This window comes from Corvus hawaiiensis, chromosome 16 (genome assembly GCF_020740725.1).
Source record: "Corvus hawaiiensis isolate bCorHaw1 chromosome 16, bCorHaw1.pri.cur, whole genome shotgun sequence".
Lineage (NCBI taxonomy): Eukaryota > Metazoa > Chordata > Aves > Passeriformes > Corvidae > Corvus > Corvus hawaiiensis.
This window is the reverse complement of record NC_063228.1, coordinates 6,260,318-6,278,110: the sequence shown is the minus strand read 5'-3', so window position 1 is coordinate 6,278,110 and position 17,793 is coordinate 6,260,318. Positions and strand designations below refer to the sequence as shown.

Here is a 17,793-nt window from a genome sequence, read left to right as displayed (position 1 = left end):
CCTCACAAGATTTGGAAGACACTGAAACTCATGAATTGGTGTGGGCAGAGCCACGAGCTGTAAAAACAGAGCACAGGCCTTTTTTGTCTTGGAGATGCCGGACAGCATCACGAGTGTGCCAGGGGAGTTGGACACCCCCAAGAGAAAAGGACAGGGATTTTTCTTCCTCTCCTGAGAAGATGGGGTTTGTGTCATGGCCATCATTAAATAGCAAGAACAAAGTGGTCTTGCCTTGGAACACTGACTGCCTGGCACCGCTGTCTGATCCACCAGTTTGGAATGAGTCTCATCCTTCTGGCTGGTCCTTTGCTTCCCAAAAATCTCTGAAATCCCCTCCAAGCTGCTTCTATTCCAACGCCCCTGAGACCACTAAGGCGTCTTGGGCTCCCCACCACTGTCACACCGCGATTCTCCTCCCTGCCCCTTGGAAATGCCACTGAAGGTGCACATCCCCCTCGCTGGCTGTGGCTCCCCGGGGCCGCGGCCGAGGTGCCAGCTCCTGTACATGTAGGGAAGAAGCGAGGCTGTAATCTGAGCTCGGGAGCAATTAGGCAGGACATCGGCAAAGTCCCCGCCGCCCGCCCGCTCCCTCGGCCGCCGGCACCGGGCTCAGCATCTGCGGCTCTCGCTGCGATCGCGGGGTAAGTAGAGCCAGGAGGGCGGCTCTTCCCGAGCTTGGCATGTCCTTCCTCCCCGTTTCCTTCCTCCTGGGGTTAACAATCACGTGTAGGGCTCTGCCAACACCTTAACCCACGGCAGTGGCAAAGAGCACTGGAAACGCAGCATTTCAGAGGTGGAAATGACAACTTTGCTCTGGCACGGCCATGGAACCAGGAAAACTGCCCGCGATAGCGGGACACAGGCTATATTTCTCACCGAGAGTTGAGCAATTGTTAATGTTTTGATGGAGCAGGAATGACAGTGGGTTTAAGGTCCAAAAAAGAGTGGAGGGTGCTGATAAGAGTTGATGGCTCAGCCTTGCTTACATCCCAACTCCTGTGACTGGAAGGGATGTGTGTATCCTGAGCTGGTTCTCATGGTCATCCTGCTCCTTTCCGTGCAGATTCCCAGCTGGAATGCCACCGTGGGGAGATGCCATCGCTCTCCCCACAGCTCCTGGCTCTGGCTGGCAGCTCCGTCGCTCCCAACCTGCCACGTGTGGTGCCTTCAGGATAAACATTTCCTGGGCGCGGGCTCTGCCCACACACGCGATTTCCCTGGAGCAGAGACACGGCTCGTGGAGTGGGGGGGTTTGTGTTAGGTGAGAACAAGTGAAAACCTGCCTTGGGACTAATGGGATTTGGGAAAGAGGCCTCAATTGGAACAGGGCAAGCGGGAGGTACAGGATTAGTCTTGCTGCAGGCTGAACGAGGATGAATGGATCCAGATCCATCATCTCCTGCCTCTGACCCCAAGGTGTGAGAGGGCTCTCGAAATAATCCACGCCTGTGATATCCCAGGGATGCTTCCAATCACTGGTGTTACCTTCAGGATAAGGAACCCCACAGCACTGTGGCCCTCAGCTCATTTCTATCTGATTGGTGATAAAATCCACTTGGAGACATTTGCCCTTTCTGCCTTGCTTTTCCCTTTCTTCCCACGGTGGTTTTTAGCAGCTGGATGCTCCCCCCTTGGTCAGGGGCAGGGCTGGGGCAGGGCTGTTGGCTATCCCCTGAGCCTTTCGGCACATGCTGGATGGGAACCTGCCATTCCCAATGGAAATCCGTGTCCCTGTAGAGGCCCCAGCTATGGCAGGCAGGAGCATGGCCGGCTGATTCCAGCTCTGCCATCATCTGCCTCAGCCTCATCGCTGGGGAGGTTTGGGGCTGGAGCTGAAGCCCAGCACATATGCAGATTTGGGAACATGCAGGAGGGACCAGAGCCATGTGATGGAGACGCCCCAAGGTCACTGACCCATCCAAGAACGCCCTCTGGCCCACACAATCCAAGGATAGAAGTTTCTGGGAGGGAGGCACCCACCACAGCCTGGGTAAGGAACGGGACTTTCTTGGGGACTTGCACAACCCGCCAGCACCCTGGGCACAGCTGGGCTAGGTGGTGTTTCAGTTCTAAGCCCTGGACACCTCCCAGCCATGAGTCCCACCCAGGGGGGCTCCTCTTTACCCTCCAAAGACCCCACTGATCCAGCATCAGCCATCTCCATCACCAGTCCCAGCCCCACCAGCTCCTGAGGCTCCTGGGAAAGTGGTTACCGTGGCAGGACACGGGGAGAGGGGACAGGGCATTGCTGCTGCAGAACCTTAATTTGCAGGGCCCCGGGGCTGCTGGGAGCAGATCTCTGACGTCCTGCAGGTCAAATCCTGCTGGGTACAGGGTCCAGAGCATCAGCAGGCTGGGAAACCTCCCCTCCCCCTCGTTAAATCCCTTCCCCGGCGCAGGACAGTAGGTTACGGGACTCGACCAGAGGTTGGATTTAAGGAGATTACAATTTCTCCCCCAGGATAATCTAGAAATTCAATTAAAACTCTCTGTCTCCAGCCCGGGCTGCAGCAGGGCCCTGGGGCACCCTGTGCCCTGCAGCCATGGCCGGGGAGCGCTGGGGTCCCCCCGGGCACACACCAGGTAAGGGCTGACCCCTCCTCTGGGTTTTGGCTGGAGCCCCCCCTGCCTGGGGAGTAGCTGGGGCTCTGCCCCTTCCCAGGGAGATTTCCTGGGATATTAAAACTCGTCCTCTGAGCCGGGTCAGCTGGGGGGGCTGTGGGGGTCTGCAGGGGGCTGTGGGGAGGGGTAAGGGGGTACCTCAGAGGTTTGGGTGAGTGTCATGTGGACAGAGTAGTCTGACTGCATCTCCTGGGGTTTTGGGGTGTCCCTCGGCAGCCCCTGGTGCAGGTTGTCCCTGCCAAGGCCTGCACCCCCCCTTGCCCTCATCCTTCCCCCCAGCCTTGTCCTGCTGTCCAGGTGTATGGATGCGAGCAGATGGAAAAATAGCCAGTGTTTTTCAGGAGAGTGAGATGGGATTTCAGGACCTGGGGGTGGCAGGGCTGGCTGTGGTTTGGGGTGACAGTGGGTGCTGTGGTGTTCCCAAATCCCTCTGCCACTGTCCTGCAGCTGGGCAGGGGTACAGCACCCAGGAGCAGTGGGAGGCAGCAGGGGTGGATGTACAGCCCCGGGGTCCTGTCCCTGCAGGGTGTGGGTGCAGGGATAAGTGCTGGAGCTGGAACAGATATGGAGGCAGCTGGACTGGGATGCTCAGTCCCCACATCACATCACGGAGTTTGGGGCCAAATGAGTGCTCAGTGCAGCCTCTGAAAGGATCTTTCCCAGGATCTCTCTGATCCAGGGCACATTTAGCAGGAGTTTTAGGGTGCTTAAGCACAAGCCCATCACCCTGCAGAGGCCACCTGGCCCCAATGGTGACGAATGCTGCACGTGGCCTTTTTTTCTCCTCCCATACCCGTGGCATCCACACGTGGCTCAGGGGGACAGGGATGAACCAGCATCTCTCTCAGCACCCCGTCACCTCCGGTCTTGCCACCAAGGGCCTTCCTTGTCCCACGTGCCTCAGTTTCCCTTCTGCATGTGCCACCAAGGCTCACAGACAGTGATTTCTCGGCCGCTTGTTGGAAATAGGGGAGTATGTGGGGGTCCTGGGGATGGGTATGTGCCCATGGCTGTTTTCTTCCTGTGTCCCTGCCAAAACGGAGCAGTTTTTTCTCATTAGGGATGTACTGTGGTGGGAGCCTCTTTCCTGACCTCCGTGGCAGTGGAGGGGAAACAGGGGGCCATTTATTCTCATTTATTCTCATTTATTCTTTCTATGTCCTAACCTGGCCTGCCTTGTGCTGACCCTGTATTTATCGGCAGTGCTCAAAGACAGGGCGTTGTAGGAGGGAGTTATTCTGGCCTTGCTGCTGCCCCGGCATGGCGCGGGGAGCCCCCAGCCCCGCTGCCTCCCCTCGGTTTGTGGGTGCCCGGTGCCGGGTAGCTTTGTCGGGACGGGATGAACAGGGGAGATTTGGGCTCCCTCGGCTGTGCCGCACACAGAGCTCCCTCCTCGCCGCTGACATTGCTGTCCTGCTGCTGGGGCATGAAGGGCATCGCCGCGGGAGATAGCAGCGTTATCTCCCGGCGCAGGGCAGCGTTATCTCCGGCGCAGGGCAGGCAGCAGCACCGAGGGTGACCTGCTCACACCGTCCCCTCCCGGCCGGTCACCTCTCCTGCTCCGCGCACACGGGACCTGCAAACTCATCATGCCCAAACTCAGCTCCTCCGAGTCCCCACAGGGACGATTCCACCTGAGCACAGCCCGGTTGTCTGCACACTTCCATGAGAAAATCCACGCTGGGAGGATGCAAGAGGGGGGTGGCGGCCGAAACGCGTCCCCTCCAGAGGTGCAGGGAAAGGTGTGATGATAAATCGCATTGACACATTCAGCCGGCTCTAACTAATGACTTCCCCGGCACTCAACACGTTTTCCCAGCGTGCTGGCTGTTCCCAACATTGTTGTAACATTTAACATCCCTTTTAAGAAAAAAATAAAATAAATAAAATTAACTGTGCAGCTGGCAGATTGCTGGAGACACTTGGATTCTCTGCGGGGAACCGCTCCGCGGTGGGAGCTGGGTTGCTGCAGTTTCGTGGCAGGAGTTGTTGCCTCTCTTCTCAGCTCATTAGCTGGGGCAATCCACGGCGTCGCTGCCTTCGGAGCCGCGGGGAGCCGGGGGCCGCTCATTCCCGAAACTCGTATTATGAGCCTGTTTTGTTTCCCACATGTTAACACTGTTAGCTCTGCACAGGACGCGTGGCACGAACGGCAGGGGATGGTCCCGGTCCTGCCCCACAGCCAGCATGGGCTTCCCTGCGCTGGAGCTGGGCTGGGAATGGGATTAACGAGCAGTGATTGTCAGGGGAAGTTTTGATTTTGTTCCTGTGAGGGAAAATTGTGATAGGCAGGCTTGTGAAACTCCTGGGAAGCAGGCAGGAAGGGGGATGAACCGCCTGTAACACCTCTGGCAGCCCCTGGGGCAGTTCTGGCTGTGGGGAGATGCCAGGGTGGTGCTGGAGGATGCACTCCTGAGCCAAGGAGATGTGGGGTGACCACGGGGATGTTGTCCCCAGCTGGTCCTGCCACGGGTTTCCATGTGTTTGCATCAGCCCTCTCCCAGCCTGAGCCTCCCGCAGCGGCAGCGTGGGGCTCCAGCCTTCAAATTTAAACCAAACCAGAAATTCAGCTTTCAGCAAACTCGAGAAAGTGTATTTCCAAACAAAACTGTGCTAAATAAAGGACGAGCCGCAGGCGGCCGCCTGCTCCGGCACATCCACTTTGCTGCCTTTATTTAGCCGCCGTCTCCCCAGGCTGCCGCTGCCGGCCTGGGACGGGGGGGGGTCTGTCCCCCCAGGAGCTTCGGGAAGGACTAAGTCCGGGAATGTGGGGTCCCAGATGGGAAATGGGCTGAGTCACAAGAACTTCCCTGGACCCGAAACAGAATCGGCTCCTTGGGTCTGTCCTGGCATCATCCTGCAGCAGAGGGGTCCCTGGAACTCTGTGTGATATGGGAGGAAAGGGTGAGGGTGGGGGTGAGAGAGTGAGTGAGTGAGTGAGTGAGTGAGTGAGTGAAGGAAGGAAGGAAGGAAGGAAGGAAGGAAGGAAGGAAGGAAGGAAGGAAGGAAGGAAGTGAAAAAATGAATGATGATGATGTGAAGGAAGGAAGAGAGAAAAGGATAAACAGAGAAAACAAGAATGGAAGGAAGGTAGGAAGGAGGGATGGGGAAAGGGGTGCAGGCAGGGGGGAGCAGTGATGGTGACAGGGAGCCTGAGGGTCCCTGGAAACACCACCCCAGGTGAGAGCAGCACAGCTGCCTCCGCAGTCACCCGGGCACAGCTCCCCCTCCAGCACAGTTAATCCAGACCCCAGCTAATCCTCTCACAGGTCACTGGGGGCTCATTGCATTTTGTTCACTTCTCAAATGCATCTAGAATTAATTAAAAAACCCGACTCTAAATTCCTCCTGTGGCAAAAGCATTTGGTGCATTGCCCTGGGGTGAGCCAGAGGAGTGATAGAGGGGCAGCATTTTCTGGCCCAAAATGCTCAGATCTCTTTAAAAAAGAGGAGAAACGTTAATGGATGCACCCAGGATGAACAGGAGGAAGTCTCAGGGTGAGAGACCAGGTTGGTGCTGGGCAGCCGGCCTGACAGATCAGCTCTGCAAGGCCACTTCGGTCCTGTTTGACTTCCAGGGACTGTAAGATTGTAAATATTTGCTCTTAATATTAACTGTTTGTGCCTATTTTACTCTCCCCTGTGGCCCCAAGGAGGGAGAGGATCTCATTCTGTGTATGAGCAATCCCTTGGTCTGCTGAGATGCCAAAAAATAACTGTTGCTCTCAAAAAATCAACTTTGGGGATAAAAAATGCTTGTGCCTGGATTGCACCGGGGGAAATGTGTTGTTTAGTGTAGGGTGGTGGCCCACATAGGTCTGTGTCCAGCACCTGGGAGGTTTGGGCAGGCTTTAGTGCTCCTGCTTGTGGTGCAGGGCTTCTGGAGTGTTTCTGGATTCTCAGGCTGGATTTGGGGAGCATTTCAGTAAACGGCAGTCCAGGGTATCATTGTGAGCTGGGATGATGCAGCCCCAGGCAGGTTGTGCCTGGCAGTGCTCCCTGGTGCTGGCGCTGGCTGGCCCTGGACACTGTGTAATGGAAAGGGTGTGTTTGTCCCAGCATGTCCCCGGGCACTGGAGCTGATTGCAATCCATTGGTCGATTGGAATGGACCGCATTGATCAGGCCAGCGGATCCGGCACAGCACGTCCAGCCCGGCGGCTTCGCTGAGCTCCAGGCACGAGCTGGGGTGTCACGGGGGACTCTGCACCCGCTCCCCCACCATGTTGTTGCACTGTGCAGGTCTCAGTGCCAGCAAGGCAGTTCCACCCTCAGTGGCACGTCCCATGTCGCTAAATAATAGAGTGACCTGGGGCAGGGAGTGGTGTGTGGAGAGTTCCTGTGGTGCCATCTCTTGGAGGTGCTTGGAATGTGACACATGGCTTCTCCACGATCCTGTCCACTCCCTAATGCAGCCCCATGAGGGGCTGGAGGGTCCAGCAGCCTGGCAGGCTGTCACTAGGTTCCCCTACCACACGCTCACCTCCACCAGGGAGCCCACTAGGCCTGGGCCACTTCTCCCATGTCCATGTCACCTCTCTCTCAAGCAAAGTTGAGTGTAGGTCCTTGACCCTGCAGCTGAGCCTTCCAGAAGGGACCAAAACAGCTCCCCATTCCCCAGTGGCAGTTGCTCCTTCATGAGACTTGGCCAGCTAAACCCATCTGTGACCATGGATGGCTCCATGTCCCAATGGATACGTTGGGAAAGTTGCTCCTCAGGACATCTGCCCCAAGCAAGTGCCTTCCCGGGACCTTCTCCAGCCGGCTGCATGTTGGCTGTGTCCTCTCCCATCCCCGGGCAGGGGGACAGAGGTTAAATCCACATCTCCCTGTGCTTTCCCTCGAGCCCAGAAGAGCTGGTGCTCCAAGGTCGGCGCTGGGCTGGGCGTTGATCCATCTGGCACAGGCAATGTGAACTGATGGAGCCGCTTCCAGGAGTACCTTTATTGATATCTGTGTCCCAAGGAGAACAGCTTGGCCTCTCCACTTTCCTCTCTGGTGGCAGAGCTCGTGGGAAAAATGAAGTGGAGAAACTCCAGGTTTTTCATCTGCTGGAGTTGTTGAGTGTCCCACAAATGCAATAAGATTTGTTCACTCACTTTCTACCATGAAAGAACAAACTCTAACACCTTCTCCCTTCCACCTGTGTATTTTTTGGGAGCAGCCCAGCGAAGGAAGGGAGAATTAGAACAGTGTAAGGGGTTGTCAGTCAACATGCAGCCCATGAGAACCACTGGCCAAGCAGCCCCTTGGGTCCCTGTGTTGTGAGAGGTAACGGCCCTGTCTTTGTTTTCTCATTGCAGAGCCTCTCACAGGATCCGTGTGGTGACGTGGCAGCCAAGACGTGGAAATTTGGGACTTCTCTTCCACCGCAGCAGAATTTGGGGGGTGGGCAGGGGTGGGTCAGGGGGACATTGGGAGTCGCAAGACCCTTCACCTTCACTGTGGGCTTGGCTCAGGGATGACTACAGGCAGAGTCAACCCTTACAGCATCGTGTCCTCCGAGGAAGACGGGCTGAGGTTGACCACCATGCCAGGTATCAACGGCTTTGGCAATGGGAAAATCCACACCAGGAGGAAATGCAGGAACAGGTTTGTAAAGAAGAATGGTCAGTGCAACGTGGAGTTCACCAACATGGACGACAAGCCACAGAGGTACATTGCAGACATGTTCACCACGTGCGTTGACATCCGCTGGAGGTATATGCTCTTGCTCTTTTCCCTGGCATTTCTGGTGTCCTGGTTATTGTTTGGGCTGATTTTCTGGCTAATTGCACTCATTCATGGAGACCTAGAAAACCCGGGTGGAGACGATACTTTCAAGCCTTGCGTTCTGCAGGTCAATGGCTTTGTGGCTGCTTTTCTGTTCTCCATTGAGACCCAAACGACGATTGGGTATGGCTTCCGCTGCGTGACCGAGGAGTGTCCGCTCGCCGTCTTCATGGTGGTGGTTCAGTCCATCGTGGGCTGTATAATCGACTCTTTCATGATTGGTGCAATAATGGCAAAAATGGCCAGGCCCAAAAAACGGGCCCAGACATTACTTTTCAGCCATAATGCAGTAGTGGCGATGAGAGATGGAAAACTCTGCCTGATGTGGAGAGTTGGGAACCTACGGAAAAGCCACATAGTAGAAGCCCACGTACGAGCTCAGCTAATTAAGCCCAGGATCACAGAGGAAGGGGAGTACATCCCACTCGACCAAATAGACATTGACGTGGGGTTTGATAAAGGCTTGGACCGTATTTTCTTGGTGTCTCCCATCACCATTCTCCACGAAATCAACGAAGACAGCCCCTTGTTCGGGATAAGCCGCCAGGACTTGGAGACAGATGACTTTGAGATCGTCGTCATCCTGGAGGGCATGGTAGAGGCCACAGCCATGACGACGCAAGCTCGGAGCTCCTACCTGGCCAGTGAAATCCTGTGGGGCCACCGCTTCGAGCCCGTCTTGTTCGAGGAGAAAAACCAGTACAAAGTAGACTATTCCCACTTCCACAAAACCTACGAGGTGCCGTCCACCCCCCGTTGCAGCGCCAAGGACTTGGTAGAGAACAAATTCCTGCTGCCCAGCACCAACTCCTTCTGCTATGAGAACGAGCTGGCCTTCATGAGCCGCGACGAGGAAGAGGAAGATGATGACAGCCGGGGTCTGGAGGACCTCAGCCCGGACAACAGGCATGAGTTTGACAGGCTTCAAGCCACAATAGCGTTGGATCAGCGGTCGTACAGGAGGGAGTCGGAAATATGACTCTTGGTCCTTCTGTTGACTTTTCCAAGGGTATTTTTTTTCCTCCTCTAATCTCTTCCCCTACAACCCGCTCAAATTATGCAGAACAATGCAAGTGCCATAGGAATGCTTGAGAAATTAGTATCGTTCATAGTTTTCAGTTTCATCGCAATAACCACTGAGCGGTCTGCAGGAGGGGACGGTGGCAGGCCACGGCGCGTCCCCTGTGCCTGGCGCCCATGGCAGGGCCCACGGCTCTGGGGGATGGATGGACGGATGGATGGATGGATGGACAGAAGGAAGGATGAGAAGAGGAGGGTCCGTGGGGTGCAGGCAGGCGCTCACCCCGCGCGGCCCCGTGGGGCTTTTCTCTCCCCACGGGGAAAACGCCAGTGTTTTCCTGGAGCCGAGCACTGCGAGATCCAAAAAGAGGAAATATCAGGAAACAAATCTTACTCTCTCTCTCTCTTTCTTTTTTTTTTCCTTTTATTTTTTTAACTGAGCAGCAACAACAAAACAATTGCTCCTTCGGCAGGCAGTCTGGTTCAGCTGCACAAGAACAACACTTGAAATAACATGCAACATTAACGTACTTCTTTTTAATTTGGGAAAAAAAAGGGGAGGGAGGTGAGAGGGTTTTTAATTTTTTCACCGCACCGTTTGGGAGACTGTTTACTAAAATAATAATAATAATTATTATTATAACAATAATAATAATAATATTAAATCTGAAAGAAGTCATTCAGTATTTTTTAAAAATGAACAAGGGAATGAAGAAGCCACTGGGTCCTTTGAGGGGGTGACTTGTTGGGTAGATGCAAGAGCTAAAAGTTAAGATTGCCTCCAATTTTGGGGTGGTTTTTTACCACTGGCATGGCTTCATAGGCAGAAAACAGATGTAAGTGACTGGAGGTCAGTGGCAGTGAAAGAAAGTAGTGGAATCATTGGCGAAGGAGGTAATAAGGATAAGCAGGACTGTGACAGAAAAAAGCACTGTAAGCATGGTAATTAGCCAATTTCTGGAAATGTTGGGTTTCTGGGTGGAAATGGGGTCTGGAGCATCAGCTGCTGAAGTGTTGGGTTTCCCCCAACATCTCTGATGGGGAATTCCTAAGGTTCACCATAACTGGGACAAAACAGTGAAAAGCACAAAAATGAGAGTGGAGAGCTGTCAAAATTGGGTGTTTCCCCACTTTTCCAACCAATTTGGTATTTTTCTTCCTTGAAGAATATTTTCAAACGTGGAAATCAATGTGAAAGTCATCTTGTTGGGCTGCACTTCTTCTAGTACTGGAGCTGTGTCCGTGCCAGGCTGGGCTTTATGAATTCCCAACTCACCAGAGAGTCCTGCTTCAGAGACAGATGTTTTCCCCAAAACAACAGATGCCAGTTGAGAAAATCACCCCATCTTGTGCTTCAGCCAGCCCATCCCTGTGTCCCAGCCTCAAGGTGGATTGTGCCTTAGAGATGCGAACTCATCCCGTGTCCCAGCCCTTCTCCACAGCCCCGACCTGCATCCCCCCCTCTGGGTGATGCCCCTTTTGCTCTGCAGCACCCACATCCCATCATCCACTGCCTTTCAGGCTGGCCTTGGTGACAACCTGGTTTAGCTTTAGCTCCGGCACAAGGCAAAGCCCCCCATGCGTGGGAAGCCTCTGCTCCTGCCCTGCTCCCCACAGAGGGAAGGAGTCAGGAAGGTGCAGGTTTGTGGGTCTCTTCATCTGGTCGTGCTGCTCGTTGGTGCTCTGGGAGCCAAAATCTGGCTCCCTGCTCCCTGTGGCCATGGGAAAGGCCTTGTATCCATGGGCATCCCACATCTGACCCTGGGCATGGAGCCCTTGGGGAGAGGGGCTCAACAGCGGGGTCCTCCACAGCATTTCTGCTGTGATGGGCTCCCGGTGCTTTTTCCCCCCACAGCTCACACCAGGGAAGCCGTGTTCTGGGGTCAGGACTTGCTGTGTCATGTCCAAACATAGATGGCAGAAGCAGGATTTGTCCTGTGTCCCCATCCCCATCTTCTTCTTGCCAAGGGCTCTGGGGAGCAGCTGCCCCGAGCATCCCACTGCCCCATGCCACGGAGCACTGTGTTGGGGACTGGGACATCATCCCTGCAGAGTTTCTTCCCACCAGTGTCTGTCACCATGACCCCACACTGCCCACCAAGGGGCTGCTCTGTTTTTGGCTTCCAACAAAAACCACTTGGAGAAAACCTTCTCCAGGGGCAGCACTGGGAGGCAGATTTTCAGCACTGAGTGCCCCAAATGCGTTGTCCCCGAAAGTGGGGACATGTAGGGACGTGCCATTGAGCTCCAGCCATGACATTTATGTTTCTAAGGCAGCAAAGGCGGATGCCATCCCATCACCAATCCCTTTGCTCCTGGGGGGATGCTTTTACCCCCTGCTTTTTGCACCACAGCATCTGGGGGGTGGGAAGGATGGAGGGGGGGCAGAGAGATTTTATGTGAGCACTACTTATTTATTTTTTTAAAACAAATGCTTTTAAGTGGTTTTAGGTTCTTTTGAATAAATAATAATTATTAAAAAAAATAAAAGGTGCACATCTTGCTGCTGTAGAGTCCTCAGAGGGTTAACTTCTTTATAAATATATATATATATATATCACAGTAAATATTTGTATAAAAACTAAAGAGAAATAGAGATGTCTTTAAGTAAATTATTGCTTTTAAAGAAACTTCTATGATTGTACAGTGTTACCTGGGAGAATAGAATAATATATACAGATGTATTTTTAAACTGCTGTGTAGGAGGATGTGAACTGGGACAGGGAGCGCCAGTGGCTGGCACGGTGAGGGGATTTCAGACCTTTCCTGGCCCCTGTTGACACACCTCTGCCCCAAACCCTGCTAGTGAGGGTCTAGCTCTGGTGAGATGTCCTATATCTACTGTATAGTCCTAGTCCTGATGCTGGACCATGCCGGTACATAGTGTATAAATATGATTTTTGCCTCCCTGTGAGTGCTCGGAGCTACTGGTCTTTTTTCCTACCACCAGGGAGCATCGGGAAGGCTGCCCAGCCATAGCTTAAATCCCATCAACTGTCAAAGAAAGGAGTAAAAAAGAAAAAAAAAAAAAAAAGGGTGGAAAAAGCCCAAGTTCAGCACTTGGGTTTCCTTAGGGGGCTGGGAAGGCACAGGGATGCTCTGGGGGTGTGGGTTTTTGTGGAGCGGAGTCCCTGTGAGAAGAGGCTTGGAGACGAGCAAGGCGAAATATCCCCGTCCCCTCCCCAAAATACCAGCCGCCGGCCATTTCCTCGAGCAAGCCAGCTCCGTCCCTGGAGTTCACTCCGGCGTTGCACTTGATCCTTGAAGGATGGCAGGAGTCCGAGAAAGGAGAGAGCCGCTAATCCTCTTGGCCAGCATCCCGCAGGGACTGCCCTGGGCCGGGGCTCGGGGCAGCCTCCGGCAGCAGCAGCCTCCCCAGCCGGGGCTCGGGGGCTGGACCTGCTGCTGCTCCCACTTGGCTTCACCCCAAAAAACACCCCAGTGAGAGCAGAAAGCAGCCGCATCCCTGCGCCCCAAAACCACCTCCGGGAAGAGCATTCTGTGCCCTGGCAGACGGAGGGTCCTCACTTGGCCGGGGGCCGTGCCCGGGGCCGGGGATCATCGGGACGAGCCTTAGCTTCTCATCCCCGAATTTAGTGCACTTTGTCTTTCAGGGCTGGGACAATCACTTAGCGCTCAACCTTTCGCGATTCGGTGCCTGCTTGACCTTCAAACCTTTTGTAGGAGATGATTTCAGAGCCACCTTTTCTATCTTTAATAAGGCAGAACAAATACGTTTATTTTTAAACCCTCCTGCTCTTTCCTTTCCTCTCGTGCTGACAACCAAACGAGTCCCATGTGTATCCCCCCCTCCCATTTCTTGCACGCTGAAGTGAGTGTGGCAGCTGTGTCCGGCACTCCGACCCCATCCTGCTCTCCCACCCCCTAGTTCAGGAATGCTGCCGTGGGGGGGCTGGCACAGGGCAGGATCCAGCTGCATCACGAGCAGGGACAGGACATGGGACAGTGCCCGACCTGACGCTACCCATCCCCTCGCCCACCAGCTGTGCACATCTGTCCTGCTGCCCACTCCCAGGACACCATCCCCCCTCCATCTCCCCCCCAAACACGCCCCAGTGCTCCCCCAGGCTTGGCCCCACCGTGGGTTTGGGGATCGAGACCCGGCACCAGTTCACACGGGCAGGTTGGCAACTGGGAGCACTGGTTTCCCAGGGGTGAAACGCTGAGTCTGTTCACCGGGGCAATGGTGGTAGAGAAGCTGAGGGATGCAATGAAGTATCTGTACCTTTTCCACCTCTGGTGTTTCTCTGTCTCATTGCACATATATTTGAGATATATGTGACAATGTATATATATATTTGTAAAATGTATTTCAGATGACAAAACTGGCCAATTTTATGTTATTTTAAATATATTATATATATTATATATAAGAGTCTCCAAAAGATATAAATAGACTAGAGAAAATAATATAAATATGTAATAAATGTATTTTGATCTATTTAAAATATCTCGCGTCATGCTGTATATTTTAAAGATCATAGTGAAGTGTCTGCCTGTAGCCAACTTCCAACGTGTTTCCAAGTCTGTCAGTTGTCACACATACAGGATTATGTGGAGCAAACTTTGAGCAAGACTGGGGCCAGCAGGACAAACAGATTATTTTTAAGAGCCTTTCAGCAAATATCCATCCTTCTGCCTCTAGGCAGGAGCAGAAAACACACACCTGAATTTTTCTTGGCAGGGTAATTTCCCCCCTGGCTGCAAGAATCCTCAGAATCATGGGGGGCTCTGCAGAGTCCCCCCAAACACAGCCCCTCCCTGTGTACCACTCGCTCCAGTGCCCTGCCCTGATGGGCTCTGCCCATGGGACCGGAGCACAGCGGCTCAGCCATGCAGGGAGCCCGGAGATGGGAAAATGCGTTTGGAGCCCAGGCAGAACGAGCCCAGTCATCCAAGACTGACCCAACAAATCTCCCCAGAGTGACCTCGGTCCCCTTGGGCTCTGTGAGGTTCTATTTCCTACGGGCATTGCTTCCTGTGGGGACCTCAGGGGACATCGCGCCATGTCCAAGTGACAGTTTAAATGGCTTTAATGGCGCATCACGGCTGAAGGAAAGAGGAGACAGTGTGTGAGATGCTATTTACAGAGAGGTTAATGGCCTGGTGGACACAGAGCCCCTGGATTTGCCGTCCTGGATTTTCCTCCTGGCTTTCACACCTGGCTGCCTCAGGGAACGGGGCTCGTGTACCGAGATAACCCAGGCAAATTATCCATCATCATTCCTCAGGCTGGGCACAGGGCTGAATCCAGTTCAGGTGACTGGCGGCTGATAATTTCCACCCACCCCTAATGGTCTGTTGGGTCCCATCGGCTCCCTCCCTTTCGCCATAAGGAAGTTTTTTACTCATTAAAAAAAAATCCCTGCCAGCCACTCGCTCTAATCACCACAGAGAGGGCTGGGGCTAAGCAAGATTTAAGAGCAAAGCCCATGTAATTTAGCAAAGGGGGAGACTGAGAGGTGACTTGATTACAGCATTTGTCACAGGGAAGATACACTGGTACAAAGAGGTAACTTAATCTAGAAGGGAAAGCCATAATAACCACCTCTTCCTGGAAGCTGAAGCCAGACAAATCTATCGTGGAAATAAGGAGCAATCTTTTAATAATGATTAGCTATTAGAACAAGCCACCAATCTCTGTCTCTTAATGCCTTTAAATCTGGACCAGATGCTTTTCTGGAAGCTTTTCTCTTGCTGAGGAGAGGAGTCGAGGTTCTGGGGGATGGTAATGGCCTGTTACAGGCAGGCAGGAGAGGAGATGGGAAAAATTCTACTCCAAAACATGGGCTGGATCTCGGGAAGGAAAATGCCAGGGAGGAGGCGGGGGATGCTCTGGCAGGGCCCTGCCAGCGTCTCTCCTGGGGACATGCATGGGCCCGTGCAGCAGCTTCCCACGGCTCCCGTGCCTCCACTCTCAGGGTTTGCTTTGCCATGCGGCAGTGACTCCTCACACAGCCGTTTGCACTACAAACCCCAGCGCTTCATTTGTGGAAGCATTTAATGATTCAGGAGCCGGCAGCTCCCTGGGGATGGTTCCCACTGCCTCCAGAATTCCTCCCTCAGTGGCTGCTTGTACAGAAATCCCCAGGGAGCCGAGCTGATGCTGGCACCACGGGAGATGTGCTGCTGGGGTGTTTGGTCCTTGCTTTATTTCCAATCCAACCATCCTCATCTTCGAGAGCTGAACTAAGGGGTTGGAGCAGCAGGGATGGGAAGGCAGCAGGTGGTTCTGAGGGGAATGACCTTGCTTACACCTCACAGGTCTGGCTGGGAAGTTTTCAGCAGGGATGGGAGCCAGCAGAATGGGATTGGGGCTGTTTCTTAGCTGGCAACCTCCACTTTTAATATTCAAGATGTCTTTCTTTAAGGGCTAAAACCCTCTCTGAACTCAGCATTGTACCAACCTTCACTGACTGTCCTCCTGCCTCTTTCCCTTCGGATTCAGGGGATCAGAGCATCTCGCTGTACCCTTGCAGAGGTTTTTGGCCTCCCCAAAAGCAGGGTGTCCTTTCATCAGCTTGGATGGGTTTGGCTCAAACCCACTGGGTGGGCCCAGAGCTAGAGTGTGGGCAGAGGGGCTGGGAACTCTGGCTTCCCACCAGGATCTCATCTCAGAGGATGAAGGCAGGAACTTTGCCATGGCCCCACTGGAGATGCTGCTTCTCCACCCAGCCTGGATTCATCCTCTCTCCAGGCTGCTCCAAGAGCCTCAGACCCTACAAACCCCTCCAAATATGGTCCCTTGCCCACCCGACTTGCCCCAGTGCCATTCCAGGCAGCCGGGAGCAGTTCGGGTACCTCAGGGCGATACCCAGGAATGTTCTGGGTACTGCAGGGCGATACCCAGGGATGCTGGGTTGTCTCTGGGGGTAACCATAGTAACGGAGCAGCATCTCTGCTCTCCTGCTGGCAATTTGCTTTTTCATCCTACATTAAGGTGGACCCTCTCCAACTCCTTTCTCCCCCTCCATAAAGGCAATACCAAGAGCTCTCCCAGAGGGGCCAGCTCTTCTACCCCATCCCACACCAGGTTTCATCCCACCGAAAAACAGGATCCTGCCAGGGAACCAGCCTCCAGCATCCTGCAGGGAGTCCAGGAAGGCAGCGGCTGGAGTTTCTCCTTAACAGATTTATAATTGTGAGTGGGACAAAATTAGGGGTTTCCTTACACTTCTTGTTAACAGGTCACTGTCAAGGTTAAAAACCTCAAATACTTTAATTTTTTTAATTGTAAAATGCCTCTATTAGCAACAACACTCTGGCTTATTAATATGGATTGATTTTTTTCAGCGCAGAATGTAATTATCACCCGTTAAGTACTTTGTTCACCTTTCACATTTCTCCTCACTCGGGGAAGGCAAACACATGAGTCAGCGTCCCTTTTTCTGTCACTTTTAGGCAGTTTTTGTGACAAGCCATTGTGAATCAGCACAACACTGCAAAGTTCAGGTCACAAACGCTCCTGAGATGCTGCTCACAGGGAAAACCGGTGGTTTTGAAGAAGGAGGTGAAGGACATCTCCTGTCCTGACCCCGGGCTTTGGGGAGAAACCCCAAATGAATAAATTTGGAATCAAACTGGGCTTGGTGGTGCTGATTTAAGGGAAGAAGTTATAAGTGTTTCCCGTGGGGTATCAGGATGGAGAGGGAAGAGATGTGTGCAAGCTGACAGATCAGCACCCCTTCCCCAGCCAGTCGACACTCCCTCTCCTCTTCCCCTGCAGCTGGCACATTTATTTTGGAAATTCCTCCTTAGTATGTAATTAAGCCTTCCCCTCTTTGACTGACGACCCCAAGCATCACTCCCATCCCCCAGGCTGGGGCGTTCCTCGCTGTTCCCTTCCAGGCTCCCTGTTCATGGGGTCTGGGTGGGGGTGCCGGACACTCAGGGGTAGCACTAGCGGGGGGGGATGGTCCCCAAATCCCGTTATCCGTGGGTCGGCATCCCCGCCTCGGGGGCTTGCTGTCCGTTTGGGTTCGTGGCTGACTCAGCCCCAGATGGTTCTGCGAGCGCTTATATAACGCGTGTTTTGGCGGGGGCCGGGACGCGGAGCGCGGCGAGGAGGTGGGCGCGGGGGCGAGGGAGGGAACAGAGCTAAAGATAAGCCTGGCAGCTCTGACAGTGCTTTGCCAGGCCCCGCGGGAGCCGGCAGGGGAAAGGCTGCTGGGGATCGGGCACCGAGCTCGCAGCCACCGCGGTCCCGTCGCCATCGCTGCTGTCACCTCCCCGGGACCTGCCGGGCCCCACAGCCCGCCCTTTCCTGGTCCAGCTCCCTCTGCCACTCACAAACAGACCCAAAATCACCCCTGCTGTTTTACAAGTTTTTTTTTTTCCCGTGGTGTTTCATGATCCGGGT

General features: G+C 53.9%; 1 protein-coding gene across 4 annotated transcripts in view; it reads left to right on the top strand.

The window, feature by feature from the left end:
• Positions 1 to 12,454, top strand: part of LOC125334248 (ATP-sensitive inward rectifier potassium channel 12) — a 33,270-nt gene extending 20,816 nt beyond the window's left edge. For 2 of the 4 annotated variants that reach the window (XM_048320917.1, XM_048320919.1), the window contains exon 2: positions 7,925 to 12,454. In XM_048320917.1, coding sequence (XP_048176874.1) covers positions 8,083 to 9,372 — 1,290 coding nt within the window. In that variant the 5' untranslated portion in view covers positions 7,925 to 8,082 and the 3' untranslated portion in view covers positions 9,373 to 12,454. Of the gene's footprint in view, positions 1 to 622; positions 642 to 2,477; positions 2,584 to 7,924 lie in introns of those variants that run through there. The other 2 variants (XM_048320920.1, XM_048320918.1) reach the window with 2 other exon arrangements.
• The last annotated feature ends 5,339 nt before the right edge of the window (positions 12,455 to 17,793 follow it).